The 17,939-nt window shown below is 40.4% G+C and overlaps 1 protein-coding gene across 26 annotated transcripts in view; it reads left to right on the top strand.

Moving 5' to 3' along the window:
- LOC309804101 (zinc finger protein 226-like) overlaps positions 1-17,939 on the top strand; it is a 439,178-nt gene that overhangs the window by 92,638 nt on the left and 328,601 nt on the right. Inside the window, exon 2 of one of the 26 annotated variants that reach the window (XM_082621204.1) lies at positions 3,722-3,818. The exons of the other annotated variants lie outside the window; for them this stretch is intronic. Coding sequence (XP_082477330.1) covers positions 3,722-3,818 — 97 coding nt within the window. The remainder of the gene's footprint in view (positions 1-3,721; positions 3,819-17,939) is intronic. 26 annotated transcript variants of the gene reach the window in all.

The raw sequence follows: 17,939 nt of genomic DNA, 5'->3' as shown, positions 1-17,939 counted from the left end.
CAGGCTGCCCGAAGATTCCTACTTGCTTTTAGCCAGCTTCCAACAGGCCATCTCCAGCCAGCAATTTGAAGCACAGATGAAATGAAACCTCCCCCAAATGTGGAGATCTTAGGAGCTTCCTAGAAGGTGGGAGGTTAATGATAGGCATCCTGCTGGGATCCCGGGGGAGTCTGAGCTGGCCTGAACCTCATCTTCCTCCTCCACCTCTCAAGAGAAATGTGGAGGAAAGAAGACTTCAAAAAGTGTGAGTAGGCAGAGGGAGAGGGATTTGGGGCCGAAGCTGTAACTGAGGTCTTGGAGTGGGCTGTGAGGATGCAGAGCCTCTAGAGAGCCAGGCTCTGCCTTCTGAGCACTTCTCCCCTAAGGCTGCTCATCATTCAGGTGATAGCAGGCATATACAGCCGACTCGGCCCACACTGTCACAGAAAGCCTTATCAGAATCTCTTCTTCTTCATACACTCTTGTGTCTGTTACTTGGTTATTGCCTTTGGTATTCCACTGATGTGAACCACAGTCGCTAGGGTATGGAGGACACTAGTGACCGAACTTGCTCTTGTGGCCTTAGTCCACAGCTTGAGGGTAAGGGAAGAGGCCAAATGAAGGTCAAGAAGGAAAGATGGCGTTTGAAGAGAAGACCTGAGTTAAGGGTGTCTTCTCAAGTCTTGATGAATGAAATGGTAGCTCCAGTACCTGAAGTCCTGCTTGTTCTCAAGGCTGACCACGGGGCTGGGTGCACTCAGTGAAGGAACCGTATACACTTAGTATTTCCTTGCTTGCTCACACTTGCCCTCCTCTGATACACACTCTGCAAGACTGATCTTCCCCTGAAACAACTTTCCACCTGCCACTGTCATCTCATGAACATTTGCTTCCCCTTCCTAGTGTCCCCCTAGAATGCCATTGCAGCCAATTCATAATTTGATAATCATGCTTCTTACCATAGTCTCAGCAACTTCTGATAAATTTTATTCACTTCATTCCATAGTCTTCACACATCAATAATCTTCCTTAACTTCCTAGCTGCAGGTTAACCCATTCGGAATCATTTCTTTTTCTTTCTCTTCTTTGGCAAATCCTTTCTATCTTTTAAGGTCCTTTTCTTGTCTCTCTACCATCCTGCCTTCCCGAACTTCTTTTTTTTCCGTTTAAGTAACCTTTCAATCTCCTTCCCCAACTTCCTCATAAACATTGAGAGTTTATTCCTCACACGTTAGACAGCCGTTTATGAATGGCCAGGCATAATGGACTCAGAATGAGTTGGCACCCCCGAGGTACCTGTCTTGCTGGGGAGCCACAGGTGAAGGGCTGGCTGCTGGACACATGTTTGCATGGAGTCAGGCTGAGTGGCCTCGGGGTGTTTGTTCTGCACTTGTGTGTGTTTCTCCCTAGTTGGTTTCCTTGTCCAGCCACCTGTGACCTCCCTCCATCCAGCCCAAGGAATCCTTCTCATCACAGGGGTAGGATGTTTGTCTCGTTTTCCATCACATCCTTTCACCAAAGTTTGGTTGTGAGTTGTTCCCATTCCAAAGATGTTTCCTCTTTGAAGAGAAAAGACAAAATCTTTTCTGTCGCTTCACTTCTGCTCTATTATCTCCTCCGTCCAGAATGGCCCCCTGACTCAAATGGGTGTAGATCCGAAGATGGCAAGAAATGCCAGCAATTCTGAAATAATAATATGGATGTATCAGGAAAACTTGAAAACCTTTATCCCGCCACATTCAAAAAAATTGCACTTCCAGTGTATTCAGTCTCAGTGTAGAAACACAAATGATGTAGAAATTGAATGACACTCAAGGTTTTCTTTCCTCCTTTCCTGATTTATTCTAATCCTCAAAGTTAACATGATGAACTATTTGTTATGTAAACTTTCAGACATTTTCTACACATGCACACTTTTCTTTTTCTCACATAAGAGTGTGAACTAGGTCACTTTCAACATGCTGTGATTCTGTGATTCACTGTCTCCCACCGAGTCATCCACTGATAAAGTAATCTGTTTCATGGAGAAATATTTCCAATAGCTAATAGCCAATGTCTGTGGAGTGCTTACTCTGTGTCGGTTTCTTGTAACTACTTTACAGATCTTTTGTACAACGTACCCATGGACCAGGTACAATTATAACCCCCAAGTGACAGATAAGTGCAGATAAGTACAAATAAACACAGAGGCCAAGTGACTTGCCCAAGACCCTGGAGCAAATCAAAGTCCATGCCTCTGCAATCATTTTGCTCTATTGCCTCTGTCTGGGAGGCTTTATGATTTGGCAACTAAAACCTTAACTATCATGTTCCATTTTTATATCTCTGACACAAGCGTGGGGCTGTGATACGGGGTAACTAACCTGACTACTTTTTTTTTTTTTTGTTAAGTCATTTATTTTTTATTTTTTATTTTTTTATTTTTTACTTTTTGCTTTATAACAAATTTAATCAGTTATACATATACATATGTTCCCATATCCCCTCCCTTTTGCGTCTCCCTCCCACTCTCCCTATCCCACCCCTCCAGGCGGTCACAAAGCACCGAGCTGATCTCCCTGTGCTATGCGGCTGCTTCCCACTAGCTATCTACCTTACGTTTGGTAGTGTATATATGTCCATGCCGCTCTTTCACTTGGTCACAGCTTACCCTTCCCCCTCCCCATATCCTCATGTCCATTCTCTAGTAGGTCTGTGTCTTTATTCCTGTCTTACCCCTATGTTCTTCATGACATTTTTTTTCTTAAATTCCATATATATGTTAACCTGACTACTTTTGAAAACCCTGATGCACCTGGATGAAAGTAAGCCAGGGACTGCAAGCTCTAGATTTAAGGTTTCCTACCAACTTTTAAAAGTAGCTTCTTGAATGCAATTGATGTAATGTCAAGTCTAGGATGTAGTCCAGATAGTAACAGAAAAAATGGAGATATGTAGAAAAATACTTAAAGTTGACAGGTATTGGGAGTGTAGTATTTTTGGGGCCAGCGTGTAGACCACAGGAAAACTTGCTGTTTCCATCCCAAAGGGAAGAGCTCTGTATTGCAACTGCCAAGGTCCCTGGGGCAGCAAGTGTGCTCACTGCTTAGTAAAGAAGCATCCTCAGTTTGATAGAATCATATGGGAGTCTTACATTTGGTTAGCAGTTTCTACCTTCTTGATGTAATGATATTTTCAGGGTGTGGGAGGGTATCAAGCTCTGAAAATACCTTTGGAGAGATTTGCTTATTAAGTTTGGCTTTTTCAATCTCCCTACTACTTCTTTACTAAACACCAGGCGGTTTCCTTCACTTTTCAGAACCATGTTGTTTTTCCCTTGTCTAATGAGCTTTGAACTACTTTTGGATGAGCTATTAAGTTTGGGAAAAAATAAACATCTCTTTAAAACAAGGAAGATAATAACAATGACATGTAGAAAAAGCTCTAAAACAGAGAACATCCTCCATTCTGGCCAATGACTGGGGGTGGAAGGTTCGTGCTCGCTGTCCAGGACGTAGAAATAAAAGCTGAGGAGGCGCTGAGGTGTCTCCTGGATCTCTATAAGCCTCCATCATTTCTGCTGAGTAGGGTTGACAGATAAAATATAGGCTGTTTAGTTAAATATGAATGTCAGAAAAACAACGAGTACATTTTGAAGATAAGTGTGCCCCAAATAGTACATAGGATCTACTTATACTAAAAGTGATGACTTATTATTCATGTGAAGTTCAAGTTTAACTGGGTATCCTGTATTTTTATTTAGTAAATCTGACAGCCCTACTGATGATCCACAATGGAGGCAGTTGAGGAGCGGTACATGCTGGCGCTCGGACAGTCAGGAATTGCTTCAGCAGATCCAGGTACAGTATGAAATTCTTTCTGGATGTAGCTCAGAAGCCATGGCCAGCCCTTGACTGCAAGTACTGCCTCGGGTTTCCCTGAGGTGGGGTAAACCTTCCTCTTAATGGCCTTTTGGTAAGTCTGGAAGACCATATCCAAGGGGAGCCCCAAAGTCAGTTTCATCCTCACAACCATGTTTCCAATTCCTGGAATTGGCTGCATGTGACTCACAAGAGATGAGGAGGTTTCTGAAAATTGGGAGTGTCATAGCGTGAACCCTTTGTAGGTAAAGTTTTGGTGTTCTGAGAGTTTTAACAGGAGCAATGTGAAAGACTCCAGGTCCCCGGGTAGATAGAAATAATCCTGTTCTACTTCTGTGTATGTGACAAGTCTCTAATAGTTCAGAGAGCAAGTATCTGGTCTTAGAAAGAGTGATCCAAGCTTGGATGTTTCTGGTGACAAGGCAAGGTCGTGAGTTTGAAGTTCACCTTTTATGGTTGAGGAGACAATAAGGTTGTCAGAAGGGCAATCATGGAGGAGACCTTGGCTTCATCCATTGTGCATGCTTGTATATTAGGTTCTATCTAGATTGTGTTTCAAAGGTGGAGCTTGTTTAGAATTATGAACATTCTCTGACATGCTTTTTGGACCTTCATTTCTAGAGCGAGAGCAGTGCCGAGGTTCTAGAAATGCCCTGGATATTCTGAGCTGTCAATGGCGTTTCCCATGTACTGTTCCCTTGGTGCTGCTCCTTGAAATGTGCAAAGGGATTATCATCTGTTTGTGGCCGGTCCTAGCATTGTGAAAGGAAGCTGCTTCACCTGGCTCAGAGGATTTAGGATGTGGTTGGAGTAGATGGGCCAAATTTAGGTAACTGGTGTTACTATAGACAAAGAGAACAAATTATTGGAAGTGGAGTTGTCTGGGAGGGGAATGATGTTGCAATTTCACAAATGCTCCAGGACCAAGGAAGACAACCATAAGTACTGGGATTGTTTTAGTTTGCAGGTAAGAGACGGAGGGATGGACTAGAGATTGAGCTCATACAGCTGGTCAGTGTTTTGTTCATTCGTTCAGTCATTCATTCATTCATCCAACACGTTTTTACTGAGTTACTATCATGTGTCAGTTAGTCTGTTAGATTTTGTGATACGATAGTGAAGGAAACAACTTCTCAGTCTTTAAGGAGTGTATAGTTCAGTCAGAGAGACTGATAAAGAAATAGGTAATTACAACATCGGAAATAAGTCATTTTGTAGAGGAAGTAGGTGTTTGTGGGTGTAAACAGGAGGGTAAATTTAACTAAGTTCAGTTGTGGAGGTAGGGAATGGGAGACCCAGAGGGACTTCTTGAACGAAGTGATAGTGGAGATCAGCAGGGTGAGTAACAATTTTCCAGGACCTTCCCAGGCAAAGATGGAAGGAAGGAAGAAAGTTTCAGGCAGAGGGACCACTCTGTACAAAATCCTTAGGATAAAGAGAATATTGTATGTTCTTTAGCATGGCTGGGGCATGAACTCTGAGAAAGGGGGTTGATAGGAGATATGGCTGGAAAGAGATCCATGGCTCTGTCATTTAGACTTTGTTCTGTAAGCAATGGGGATTCATTGAAGGTGAAGGCAGAGGAGTGACTCCATCAGACTGTGTCCTAGAAAAGTCACTTAGGTGACTGTGTATAGGATGGGTTTAACTGAGCATCAGCGTGGACAGTAAGCTCAAATTTTTCTGTGTGGGACCAGTGTCACACATGGGACTATGTAGGGCACCAGATTCAATGGGGCAATGAATGTTTTTTGGTTTTTTCCTCCTTTTTTATATGAGGCTAGGCAGATGATGCCATACCTTCGTTCCATTAAGAGCAATGTGAAATCAGTGAAATCTCCTAAGATTCTGCAAGGCAGATTTTTCTTTGTATTATTTTAAATTCCCTCAAGACCTGAAAGGGCCATTGCTGTAGAAAAGGGGTCTGGTACATGTAACACCTGGATGGAAATAACAGCTTATGGGAAAACATGGAATTTGAGGAATTCTGGGGCAGGATGCTGATAGTAGATGACCGCAAAAGGCCTTTCCAAGTCACAGCCTTATAGCTCCTGGTCCTCTTTACCTTCTCCTCTTCCTGACCCCAACCTCATGAGGATGAAAGTGTACTCTAGAGACCTTTGATCAAATCCTGCCCACAACAGTCTGTGGTTTGATAGTTACAAAATTCCCTGAGAATTGGTAAGCTGTCTATCTTCCTCATTAGTCATTTAGTACCGTTTTTAATTTCCAAACAGCTACTGTTTATAGAGCCCTTGCTTTCCATTTCTGAGTGTGTTTTATCATTATTCTTTTTGATCTTGGAAATGTAATCTTTAACAAACCACCAATTAACCATGAAATGTCACTGCAGCAAAACATCAGTATTCTCCATGGGGTTTGTTGTACTTGGATTTGACCTTCATTGTTCATTCTTGGACTGTCTTCCTAGTTTGTGGCTTATTTGGATTCGCATTTCTTCTTTCTGTTGATTACTTGAAAGCTTTTGTGTAGAAATTAAGCTGGTAAAATAACATAGAAGGCTTTTCCCCTATGATAGTCCCTTTCTTTTGATACCAGTAATTAAAAGTGTGCTGTGATAGCATTAGAGGACTTAAAGTTTGAAGGTTTTAAGAATGACTTGGAGACTCAGGAGTGAAAAGGGACTAATACAAGTGAGTATGAATTATTATTTTGCTCAAAATACTATTTAAAAGAGATTAGAATTTAGGTTTATTGAAGAAAATGGTTATATTTGAGCTATTTGAAGTTCTAACAGTCAGATATTCTTTGAAAATCTATTTTAAAGTTCTAACTGGTGATCGTAGAATAAAATTGCCACTTGATGGAATGTGGAATGTGAAGAGGTGAAAGAAAAGTCAGACTGGAATGATGCTACAAAAAAAGAAACTTCCCATCATGACCAGGCAGAGCGAATGGAAATCAGGTGGGAAAGGACATAGAAGCAGAGATGGTTTTGTGATTCCTGGAGCCTGCAGCTCTTTGAAAGTGCTACCCACCATGGGGCAGGTGCAGAGCACCAAATGAGAGCCTCTCGTAAAAGTCCACGCGGCAGAGATGGCAGGGGCACCAGGTGGGAAGTCTCTCCATGTTTGGTACACAGGCTGGAATTTCCAAGATATGAAGACACAGGTCTTCCTCTGAAAGGGGCGGACTGTGACATTTTTTAGATAGAATTTCCAGAGCTAATGACATACTCAAGCTAAAGAAAATATATCTGTCCATCTAGGGACACTGAAAACAGTGGGAGGCAGAAAGAGAAAATATTTTGGCAACTGAGAGACCTGGGCTGGTGTCTGTTACTTCAGTAAATTACTTAATGCCTCTGAGTCCAGCTTCCTCCTCTATAAACTGGTGATGTACTAATAAGATTGTTGTGGGCATTAAATGAGATCATGGACGTTGGGCCATTGGTACAGTACCTGGCACATAAGAACTGTTTAATAAATGGAAACCAGCACTCATTATTCAAATGATAAGAATAGTGCATCTCAGGCTCTTGTTGAGAGAGGTTTCTTATTATCTATTCTAATAGCTAAGATGACTTGTGAAGCCCTCTGAATTTGCATTTGCCAGTTGCCTGCTATTGGCAATTTGTTCAATGTCCCTCCTATATTTCTTAGACCCTACCATTTTGTGCATGTGGCAAACTTTCAATTGCCATTATTTGGCATTTTCCAGCCCAGGAACTTCTGAAGCTGTTGAAGTCTGCTCTGCCTGTGTAGATGGCAGGAAGGAAGTGAGGGGAATTAATAGCTTCCCAGCAGCAGTCCTCAACCAAGGACTGATGGGAGTGGGTATCTAAATGCTCCAGCTCCCTGGCCCTTCAAGTTGGAAGCTTGTGTTTCCCAGAGTTTCTCTGTGGATTACCTCCACTTTTCCACACTATTACCTGGCTATAACACAGTATTTAATGCTTGCCTTCTCTTCCCTATCTCACTTTCCTATTGGCGTTTCTTCCATTTCTCATATTAACTATTTGAACTGGAATGTTTATGACTGGGTTTGATTCTGGGAGAACCCATAGGAAGTCATTTTCTTGAGAGAAAACAGTTGTCAAGTTGCCTTCTATGAAAAGATATTAAATAATAGAAAAACTTAAGCTTTCTTTATGGTCGCTTCATTTTTCCCTATGCACATTAATTGGCTACAGTATTGTTTAAATAATGATATAATATAGAAGTGATACAAAAAGCAAAAGGACACTGCTGATTTTAGAATATTTGTTTTCACGTTAAGCATCTAAGACACATCAGTTATGTGAAATGAAAACATGATGACCCAAAACCTATGGGATGCAGCAACTGCAGTTCTAAGAGGGAAGTTTATAGCAATACAATCCTACCTCAAGAAACAGGAAAAATCTCAAATAAACAACCTAACCTTACACCTAAAGCAATTAGAGAAAGAAAAACAAAAAAGACCCAAAGTTAACAAAAGGAAAGAAATCATTAAGATCACATCAGAAATAAACAAAAAAGAAATGAAGGAAACAGTAGCAAAGATCAATAAAACTAAAAGATGGTTCTTTGAGAAGAGAAGCCAAATTGATAAACCATTAGACTCATCAGGAAAAAAAGGGAGAAGATGCAAATCAACAGTTAGAAATGAAGAAGGAGAAGTAACAACTGACACTGCAGAAATACAAAGGATCATGAGAGATGACTACAAGCAACTCTATGCCAATAAAATGGACAACCTGGAAGAAATGGACAACTTATTAGAAAAGCATAACCTTCCGAGACCGAACCAGGAAGGAATAGAAAATATAAACAGACCAATCACAAGTGCTGAAATTGAGACTGTGATTAAAAATCTTCCAAGAAACAAAAGCCCAGGACCAGATGGCTTCACAGGCAACTTCTATCAAACATTTAGAGAAGAGCTAACACGTCTCCTTCTCAAACTCTTCCAAAATGTAGCAGAAGAAGCAACACTCCCAAACTCATTCTACAAGGCCACCATCACCCTGATACCAAAACCAGACAAATATGTCACATTGATAGAAACCTACAGGCCAATATCATTGATGAACAGAGATGAAAAAATCCTCAACAAAATACTAGCAAACAGAATCCAGCAGCACATTAAAAGGATCATACACCACGATCAAGTGGGGTTTATCCCAGGATGCAAGGATTCTTCAATATATGCAAATCAATCAATGTGATAAACCATATTAACAAATTGAAGGAGTAAAACAATATGATCATCTCAATAGATGCAGAAAAAGCTTTTGACAAAATTCAACACCCATTTATGATAAAAAGCATCCAGAAACTAGGCATAGAGGGAACTTACCTCAATATAATAAAGGCCATGTATGACAAACCCATAGCTAACATCGTTCTCAATGGTGAGAAACTGAAACCCTTTCCTCTAAGATCAGGAACAAGACAAGGTTGTCCACTCTCACCACTATTATTCAACATAGTTTTGGAAGTTTTAGCCGCAGCAATCAGAGGAGAAAAAGAAATAAAAGGAATCCAAATTGGAAAAGAAGAAGTAAAGCTGTCACTGTTTGCAGATGACATGATACTTTACATAGAGAATCCTAAAGATGCTACCAGAAAATTACCAGAGCTAATCAATGAATTTGGTAAAGTAGCAGGATACAAAATGCGCAGAAACCTCTTGCATTCGTGTACACTAATGATGAAAAATCTGAAAGAGAAATGAAGGAAACACTCCCATTTACCACTGCAACAAAAAGAATAAAATACCTAGGAATAAACCTACCTAAGGAGACAAAAGACCTGTATGCAGAAAAGTGTAAGACACTGATGAAAGAAATGAAAGATGATTCAAATAGATGTAGAGGAATACCATGTTCTTGGATTGGAAGAATCAACATTGTGAAAATGACTCTACGACCCAAAGCAATCTACAGATTCAGTGCAATTCCCATCAAACTAGCAATGGCATTTTTCACAGAAGTAGAACAAAAATTTTCACAATTTGTACGGAAACACAAAAGACCCTGAATCGCCAAAGCAATGTTGAGAAAGAAAAACGAGCTGGAGGAATCAGGCTCCCAGACTTCATACTATACTACAAAGCTACAGTAATCAAGACAGTATGGTACTGGCACAAAAACAGAAATATAGATCAGTGGAACAGGACAGAAAGCCCGGAGATAAAGCCACGCACATATGGTCACCTTATTTTTAATAAAGGAGGCAAGAATACACAATGGAAAAAAGAGAGCCTCTTCTATAAGTGGTGCTGAGAAAACTGGACAGCTACATGTTAAAGAATGAAATTAGAACACTCCCTAACACCATACGAAAAATAAAGTCAAAATGGATTAATGACCTAAATATACAGCCAGACACTATAAAACTCTTCAAGGAAAACATTGGCAGAACAGTCTATGACATAAATCACAGCAAGATCCTTTTTGACCCACGTCCTAGAGAAATGGAAATAAAAATAAACAAATGGGACCTAATGAAACGTAAAAGCTTTTTTTTTGCACATCAAAAGAAAACCTAAACAAGATGAAAAGACCACCCTCAGAATGGGAGAAAATATTTGCAAACGAAGCAACTGACAAAGGATCAATCTCCAAAATTCACAAACATCTCATGCAACTCAATATCAAAAAAACAAAGAACCCAATCCAAAAATGGGCAGAAGGCCTAAATAGACATTTCTTCAAAGAATATATAGAGATTGCCAACAAACACATGAAAGAATGCGCAACATCACTAATCATTAGAGAAATGCAAATCAAAGCTACAATGAGGTATCACCTCACACCAGTCAGAATGGCCATCATCAAAAAATCTACAAACCGTAAATGCTGCAGAGGCTGTGGAGAAAAGGGAAGCCTCTTGCACTGTTGTTGGGAATGTAACTTGATACAGCCACTATGGAGGTCAGTATGGAGGTTCCTTAAAAAACTAAAAATAGAGCTACCATACGACTCAGCAATCCCACTACTGGGCATATACCCTGAGAAAACCATAATTCAAAAAGAGTCATGTGCCACAATGTTCATTGCAGCTCTATTTACAACAGCCAGGGTATGGAAGCAACCTATGTGTCCATCGATAGATGAATGGATAAAGAAGATGTGGCACATATATACAATGGAATATTACTCAGCCATAAAAAGGAACAAAATTGAGTTATTTGTAGTGAGGTGAATGGAGCTAGAGACTGCTATACAGAGTGAAGTAAGTCTGAAAGAGAAAAATAAATACCCTATGCTAACACGTATATATGGTATCTAAAAAAAAAAAGGTTCTGAAGAACCTAGGGGCAGGATAGGAATAAAGACACAGATGTAGAGAATGGACTTGAGGACACGGGGAGTGGGAAGGGTAAGCTGGGATGAAGTGAGAGAGTGGCATGGACATATATACACTACCAAATGTGAAATAGATAGCTAGTGGGAAGCAGCCGCATAGCACAGGGAGATCAGCTCGGTGCTTTGTTACCACCTAGAGGGGTGGGATAGGGAGGGTGGGAGGGAGACACAAGAGGGAGGAGATATGGTGATATATGTATATATATAGCTGATTCACTTTTTAATAAAGCATGAACTAACACACCATTTTAAAGTAAGTATAACCCAATAAAGATGTTAAAAAAGAAAAGAAAAGAAAAGAACAGATTGAATCTGACCAGAACCCATGTGTAATCACAGCTCGGCATTTAACAACTGGTCTAATTCCTTATCATAAATATACAACCAGGCCAGAGGCATCCAACATTTATAATAAATATCAGTGACATGATAGTATCATCATGAGACCTCTGTGTATTCTTTCTGATTCAGATGAAACCCAAATTTTCTGTCTCCCCACAAAACTTACTTTTTCTATTTTCATGCATTGACTGCATAATTGATTTTGGAGAGCTGTTCCATCTGTGTTTTGAGTTGGGCTGAAGTAAGCAGTCTCCCTCTCAGTGGGTATGCCTACTCATAACTCGGACAAAATACAGCATGGAATACACATTGGATGTTTTGGTTTTATCTATCAGGTTGATTTACAAATGATGCCAGCGGTTGTATCGTCAAAATAGCAGCTTTCAAACTTTTTTCCCCCAGTGATTGATTCCTTTTACAAATATAATTTTCTCTAGAACTCCAAAGTATAAACTATATTATGAAAATACTGATTTGACAGGCAGGTAGCTGAAAATGGTAATGGACTGCTGTGTGCTCTCAGGACACTCTGCAGTTATTATTTACCCAGAAACCCATGGGAGGTATAGTAAGAAATCCCATTTCAAAATTGCATCACCAACAATGCCTAACTACTGCTTGTACTTTTTTTTAAAATTTTTATATTTTGCGGTACGCGGGCCTCTCACTGCTGTGGCCTCTCCCTTTGCGGAGCACAGGCTCCGGACGCGCAGGCTCAGCGGCCATGGCTCACGGGCCTAGCCGCTCTGCGGCATGTGGGATCTTCCCAGACCGGGGCACAAACGCGCATCCCCTGCATCGGCAGGCGGACTCTCAACCACTGCGCCACCAGGGAAGCCCTTGTATTTCTTATCATAAGCATCAAAGTCAGGGAAGAAGCACACAAAACTTCTAATAAGTACTAAAAGATTTATAACTAAGTAATATTAAAACATTATCTGTTAGAAATTAGTTATTGAGTAATTGACTATTATGTGATAAGACTGGGTTCTAGGCAGATGAGTCTGAATTTTACATGGTATAGAAATTGGAGGGGCATGTTATTGTAGAAGTGGGTTACTGATATGGGAAAACGGAATTCTCTTATTATATAAATCTTAGAGAAGGGACAGTTTACCATGATAAACTTAAATGATATGTACTTAGCCAATTGTACCAATAGGCCAGTCTGTGCGATGTTCAAGGAACATGGATTTTCCATTCTCTGAGGTCCTATCCAGTTGCATGAAACCCAGAATGGTGTCTCATCTAACCCTTTATGATCCTGAAAACTGTTTGTCACCCTGAAAATCCAGCATGATTCCCCAACATGATTGCAAAATCTGCCATTAATCAAGCAGCCCTTGTAACCTGGCTCTAGCAGTTTCTCACTATACCACTAGCACCATCTTGCCTCATTGCCCAAAGGTTGCATGATAAGACTAGGTACTGCACATGCCCAATATGGACTGGTTTAGCATGTAGGCTTTGACAAAGGCTTTCACAGACATGAGGACTTGATTACACATCTTTAGAAATGAGAGCAAACCAGGTACTGCTGTTTTAAAAAAATGACCAGGGCCAATCTACACACTTACTAATAAATAACATATTTAAAGTAAGGTCATTTATATACACAAATTTGGTAGGAGTCTTACACTGAGATTTGCAGACAAGAATGAGTTAACCAGACATGCCTTGCAAGGGGGTTCACCAAAATGTGTTAAAACCTAATATATATCACTTGTGAGTCAGTGACTCCTAGAATATTCCCACAGTGTTAAAATATACATTAAAAATAAAAAATTTGGACTAAATTATTTGTATGTAACACCTGAAACAACTATGCAGAATTTTAGGGCTTCTAGAAACATAGCTTAAAAATAAATCCTAAAATGAGGTCCCTGGCTTGGAGAATTTGGATTATTGCCATTTTACCAATGGAGAAAAAGCAAACAAATCAAAAAATGACTTAGGCATGATTACATAGTAACTCAATGGCAGGCCTGAAGAGTGGAACTCAGGGTTTCTGTGCTGAAATCCAGGAATCCAATGAGCTAAACTTCCAGTAATTAGAGTATAGCACTGAAGTTCCAGACGACAGCTATATCATTGAGTTTGGTGTAAAATAAAATTCATTTCATTCAAGTGAGAACTGTTAGTTGCTCAAAAATAATATTGGGATATAACTTCCTATTACTTTGACTTTGCTCCTAATCCATGTCTGATGGCTTGGTAATGATAAAAAATCAAAGTGTAAAGTTATGTGCAGGAATACTCATTAGACTTGGAGGACAGAACCAGTAATGGGAAGGAATTGTAGGCTACTGTCTTAGGCTGTGAAGTCATTCATAATAAGTTTCTTATTAGCTTTTGGGCCACCATGTTGTACTGAATATCAAGTGTTAATCACCTCAGCTTGTAGACTGTAAAGTGTCTATAGGAAACAGAGTGTCATTTGATTTTCCCTAAAGTGATGCTGAAGCACATTGGCAATAGATTAACATTTTAAAGGACCATCATTTAAAGAAATGCTTTTCCTCAAAGAGTGAAATTCAGAACAACTTATTCTAGCCTTAAAGTTCGGATGGCTCTTTGTTTGCATCCAACTTCATTCTGATGGGAAATTTTGGACAGTCCCCTTCCCTCATTGTGGAGAGTCAGGGGGAGCTCAGATAAGGTGCTTGCCTTGAAAATGCATGATGAAGTTTGTGTAGTGAAGGAAGATGTAGGGGTGAGTATTCACTAAAGGCATTTAGTTTTCTCACTCAGAAGATAAGTTCAGATTTTCCCAAAAGGTAGGAAAAGATCTAGAAATGGAAGACAAAGCTGAGAGTAGAAGTAGGACAATGTGAGATCAGGTGGGCATGGAGCATGGAAGGATCTCTTTTTCTCTTTGTTGATTTTCAACCGGTTTATTGGCTTTATTGGTGTGTTAGTTTTGGAGAGAAGGTGTGAACGTAGGCTTTGTGTATGTACAATCTTCTCGTTTCCTTTTACTGAGAATCTCTGGTACAGGGTGGGATTAGGATCAGTGATAGTGGGTATGAGTCAGCAAAGGAACAGATCTCAAGAAATAGTTCAACTGAAGAATTTTAATAACGAACTAATAATTTCATAAGAAGATAGGGCATGTTTCAGCCCACAAAGGGAATATTTTATTGAAAAATACACTCTCTCCATAGTATGTGCTTGTACCCACTGGGGTAATTCTGGGAGTTAGATAATACTTTGAAGTTAGTTGGGTGGTTTGAAGGTTTCTACCACTCTGTTCCTGAAAAGGTGTTTTTCATCTTTCTTTTTGATAATAATGCTTACAGGCTTTGTAGAGTAGATACAATGATGCAGAATAAACTCAATAGATAGAACAAATAGGTAGCTAAAATACCTCTCAATGGAAGGGGACCAAATGCATTGTGAATAACCAAGTGTTCATTTTATTCCAAGGAGGGGGTTGGGTAAATGACCCTGGTTCTGTGCCAGATGTTGTTTCAAAACTGGAGCTAGTGGCGATGGAGTCTTGCTGTGTCACTTCAGAAAGGACGTGTTGACTACCATTGTCAGTCTATCTGGTGGCAGTCTTAGTCATCATTTGCCACAGCCGAGAAGGCAGGCGTCTCACACAAAGTTGTTGAGTTGACAGATGTTTCTTGCATGGAAGCTCCGGGTTAGCTACCTTTGTAGAGTTTCCTATCCAGCTCAAGCTGGGACTACAGGAACCATTCAGCAAATGAACACTGACTCTACCAGCTGTTCCATCTACAGCACACGGAGGCTTTTCAGCTTGTCTGAAGCCTGGTACAATTTGTCTGCACAGGTGCTGCAGGTGGAAAGGTATATTAGACTCTCATTAACGCTGGCATTTCACTAGAGGCATTCAAGCCTCCCAGAGCTGGAAAGGGTTGCACTCTTAAATGTTAGGATTCAAAGGACATTCAGATCTTAAGGAGAGAAGCAGGGACATGTAGGCAATGGCCCTCTTTGTTTATAATGTCTCCTTGGTTTCTGAACTCATTCAGTATTTTGTCCTCCCCTGCCGCTCTGGATGCTGCCGTGCCAGATTCATTAACTGATTAACCCCCCTTTTCATTTTCATGTGAAATGATTCTAATGTTTAAGTAATGAACCCTGGTCTCACTGGTGTGCTGCTGACCTTGGGCTTGTTTTGAATTTGCTAGCTGGCTGCAGTTTACTCTTCAAGCCTTGCCTAAAGTTATCATTCTGTGATGAGATATGAAGAAAATCGGTTAGAAATGGTCCAAAAGACTGAACCAATACAGGAATGGATGATTTTTTTCACCCAAACAGAGATGGAAGAGAGGGAAGTAGGATAACTGCATCTTGGTGGGACATGGCATGTCTGAAGTGAGTGGGAAAGGGAGACGAATATGGAAATTCTTTAGCCCTTGCAGTAGAGACTGGGGGTAGAGGGATAGCTTTAAGTTCCCTTTAGTTTATTTAAGAAATGATTTTATCCTCACATCTGAATGGTCTGAGTACAAATCCAAGTTAATTACAGTGGAACCCGTTGGACTCCTGATGTTATGGTGAGTTGGCTGCATAAGATGGGTCTTTGATTCTATTCTGTGTTTCTGTTAGAAAGGATGTTAGGATAGTGACGTATCTTAGGGGTATGAGTGCATTGTGCTGTGATACTCCTTCTTTTCTTTCCTTCTCTCCCCACCTTATTCCTTCTCCTCAGAACATATAGAAGCCAGAAATTTCCTAACCTCTTTTTACCTTCAATTTTTAAAACATTGACCATGTCCCTGGCTCTGTGCCAGGTAATGTTGATTCATTACCCCATTTAATATCCTCAGCAAGCAGCAGAAGTAAGCATTATCAGCACCATGTTACAGACAGAAAATTGAGGCTCAGAGAGGTAACGACACTAATGTCAGGTCATGTAACTAATAAGTGATAAGGCTGAGATTCAGATCCGTATCTCAGTACAAAAGCCGCCTTTCCCCCACATGACTGATGTGCATTGACTTTCAATCTGTGTTTTCTTTAAAAAACTTTGGAGAGAGACCAAGTCCTTGACTTGGGTTAGAAAGGAGTTTCATAGACCTGAATCTCAAAACGCTTAAATTACTGAAATAACAAACAGTAAGAAGTCCAGACCTTCTCCACATTTGGAATCGTTGTTCTTCCCATAGTCTTGTGTCTGTTTCATCAAATATGAGTTGATTATGTTTCAATAAAAAAGGCCACTGAAACATAAAGCTGGGTGATTTAAAGTCATCTTTCGAGGCTTGACAGTCAGTGAATGTTTTATTCTCCTCTGTTGCTATGTCACAAGGACAAACGTAGATCTGATTATAAAATGCAATTGTATTCCTCTCCGTATTCTACACAGAAAGTGTTATTAAGCCGTGGTGACCTTTACTCACAAGAAACGTGGTTGGCGAGTCACAGAAAGTGTGAGCAGTTGCTCCCCCATGAAGCCCTGCTCCTGTGAATGGAGAGATGTCTTTTGGGTAAAATGTAGCCATCTGGGAGGATTTAGGAAGGTTGAATACTGAGAAGCAAAGTGATGTGGGTCTTATGGATGGTTGTTGTGAAGTAGATCATTTGTCTAAATCCCAAACCCTGAAATGGCTATCTCTATGAAGTGGAACATAGCTTTTATGATATGAATATTCAGTGACCTGACATCAATAAAAAGAGGAATAAAAAGAAGAAAAGCACATAGGTCAATTACATTTTTCCCACCCGGAGAGGTCTTTGCCGCTGAAGCTTGGCATGTCTCTGGACGCAGAGCATCCTTCTGGTGTGTGCTTCAGGCATTGCGCGCAGGTGTCTGGTTCCCATTGTGCTCCCAGTGGGCTGGGGGGCCACTTGCTGATGGAGCTCGTTGGCAGCTCTTTGCGTATCTTCCTGCTCCCACGAAGCATCATGTCTTTATCTTCTTCCCTCACTGCCTACCTCAGGCACAGCAGGGGGATTGGATCCTCTAGCACCACCATGAACTTGAGAGCTTTGCCTCTGCTCTTAAATCTTGCCAAAAGCTTAATTGACACGTTTTCTTGAAAATTCTTTTTTACGTTAAAACTAAATCTTTTGGAGCTTTTTCCAGGTTCCTTTGTTGGAGTTTTCTCTTACTTGCTGTGAATTTGCTCTTAGTTCTCAATTCGTGGAAGTATCAAATTTGGTCTGTCTTTTATTCATGGTTAATTTTACGTTATTCATTATCCATTGATATTTTAACTCCTTTAAGCATATTTAATGGTGGTACACGTCATGCCAAACACGTCTGAGTTTCTCAGATCCATCTGAAGCAGAGAGGATGAAAAAAAAATCCGCATCTTCACTTTTCCAGAGGAAGGGAGGCCAGACCTTCTAATATTGTAAAATGTGTGAAATCATTGCTGTCTCCAACCGCAAGATTGTTTCAGCATCCATGAGGCAATTTTATGTGTTTTTGGAATGAGATCCTTTAGTTTCTCTCTGTATTACATTTA

Source organism: Mesoplodon mirus, assembly GCF_964341445.2.
Source record: "Mesoplodon mirus genome assembly, chromosome: 5".
Lineage (NCBI taxonomy): Eukaryota > Metazoa > Chordata > Mammalia > Artiodactyla > Ziphiidae > Mesoplodon > Mesoplodon mirus.
The sequence above is the reverse complement of the archived record's forward strand: the minus strand, read 5'-3'. Positions and strand labels throughout refer to the sequence as shown.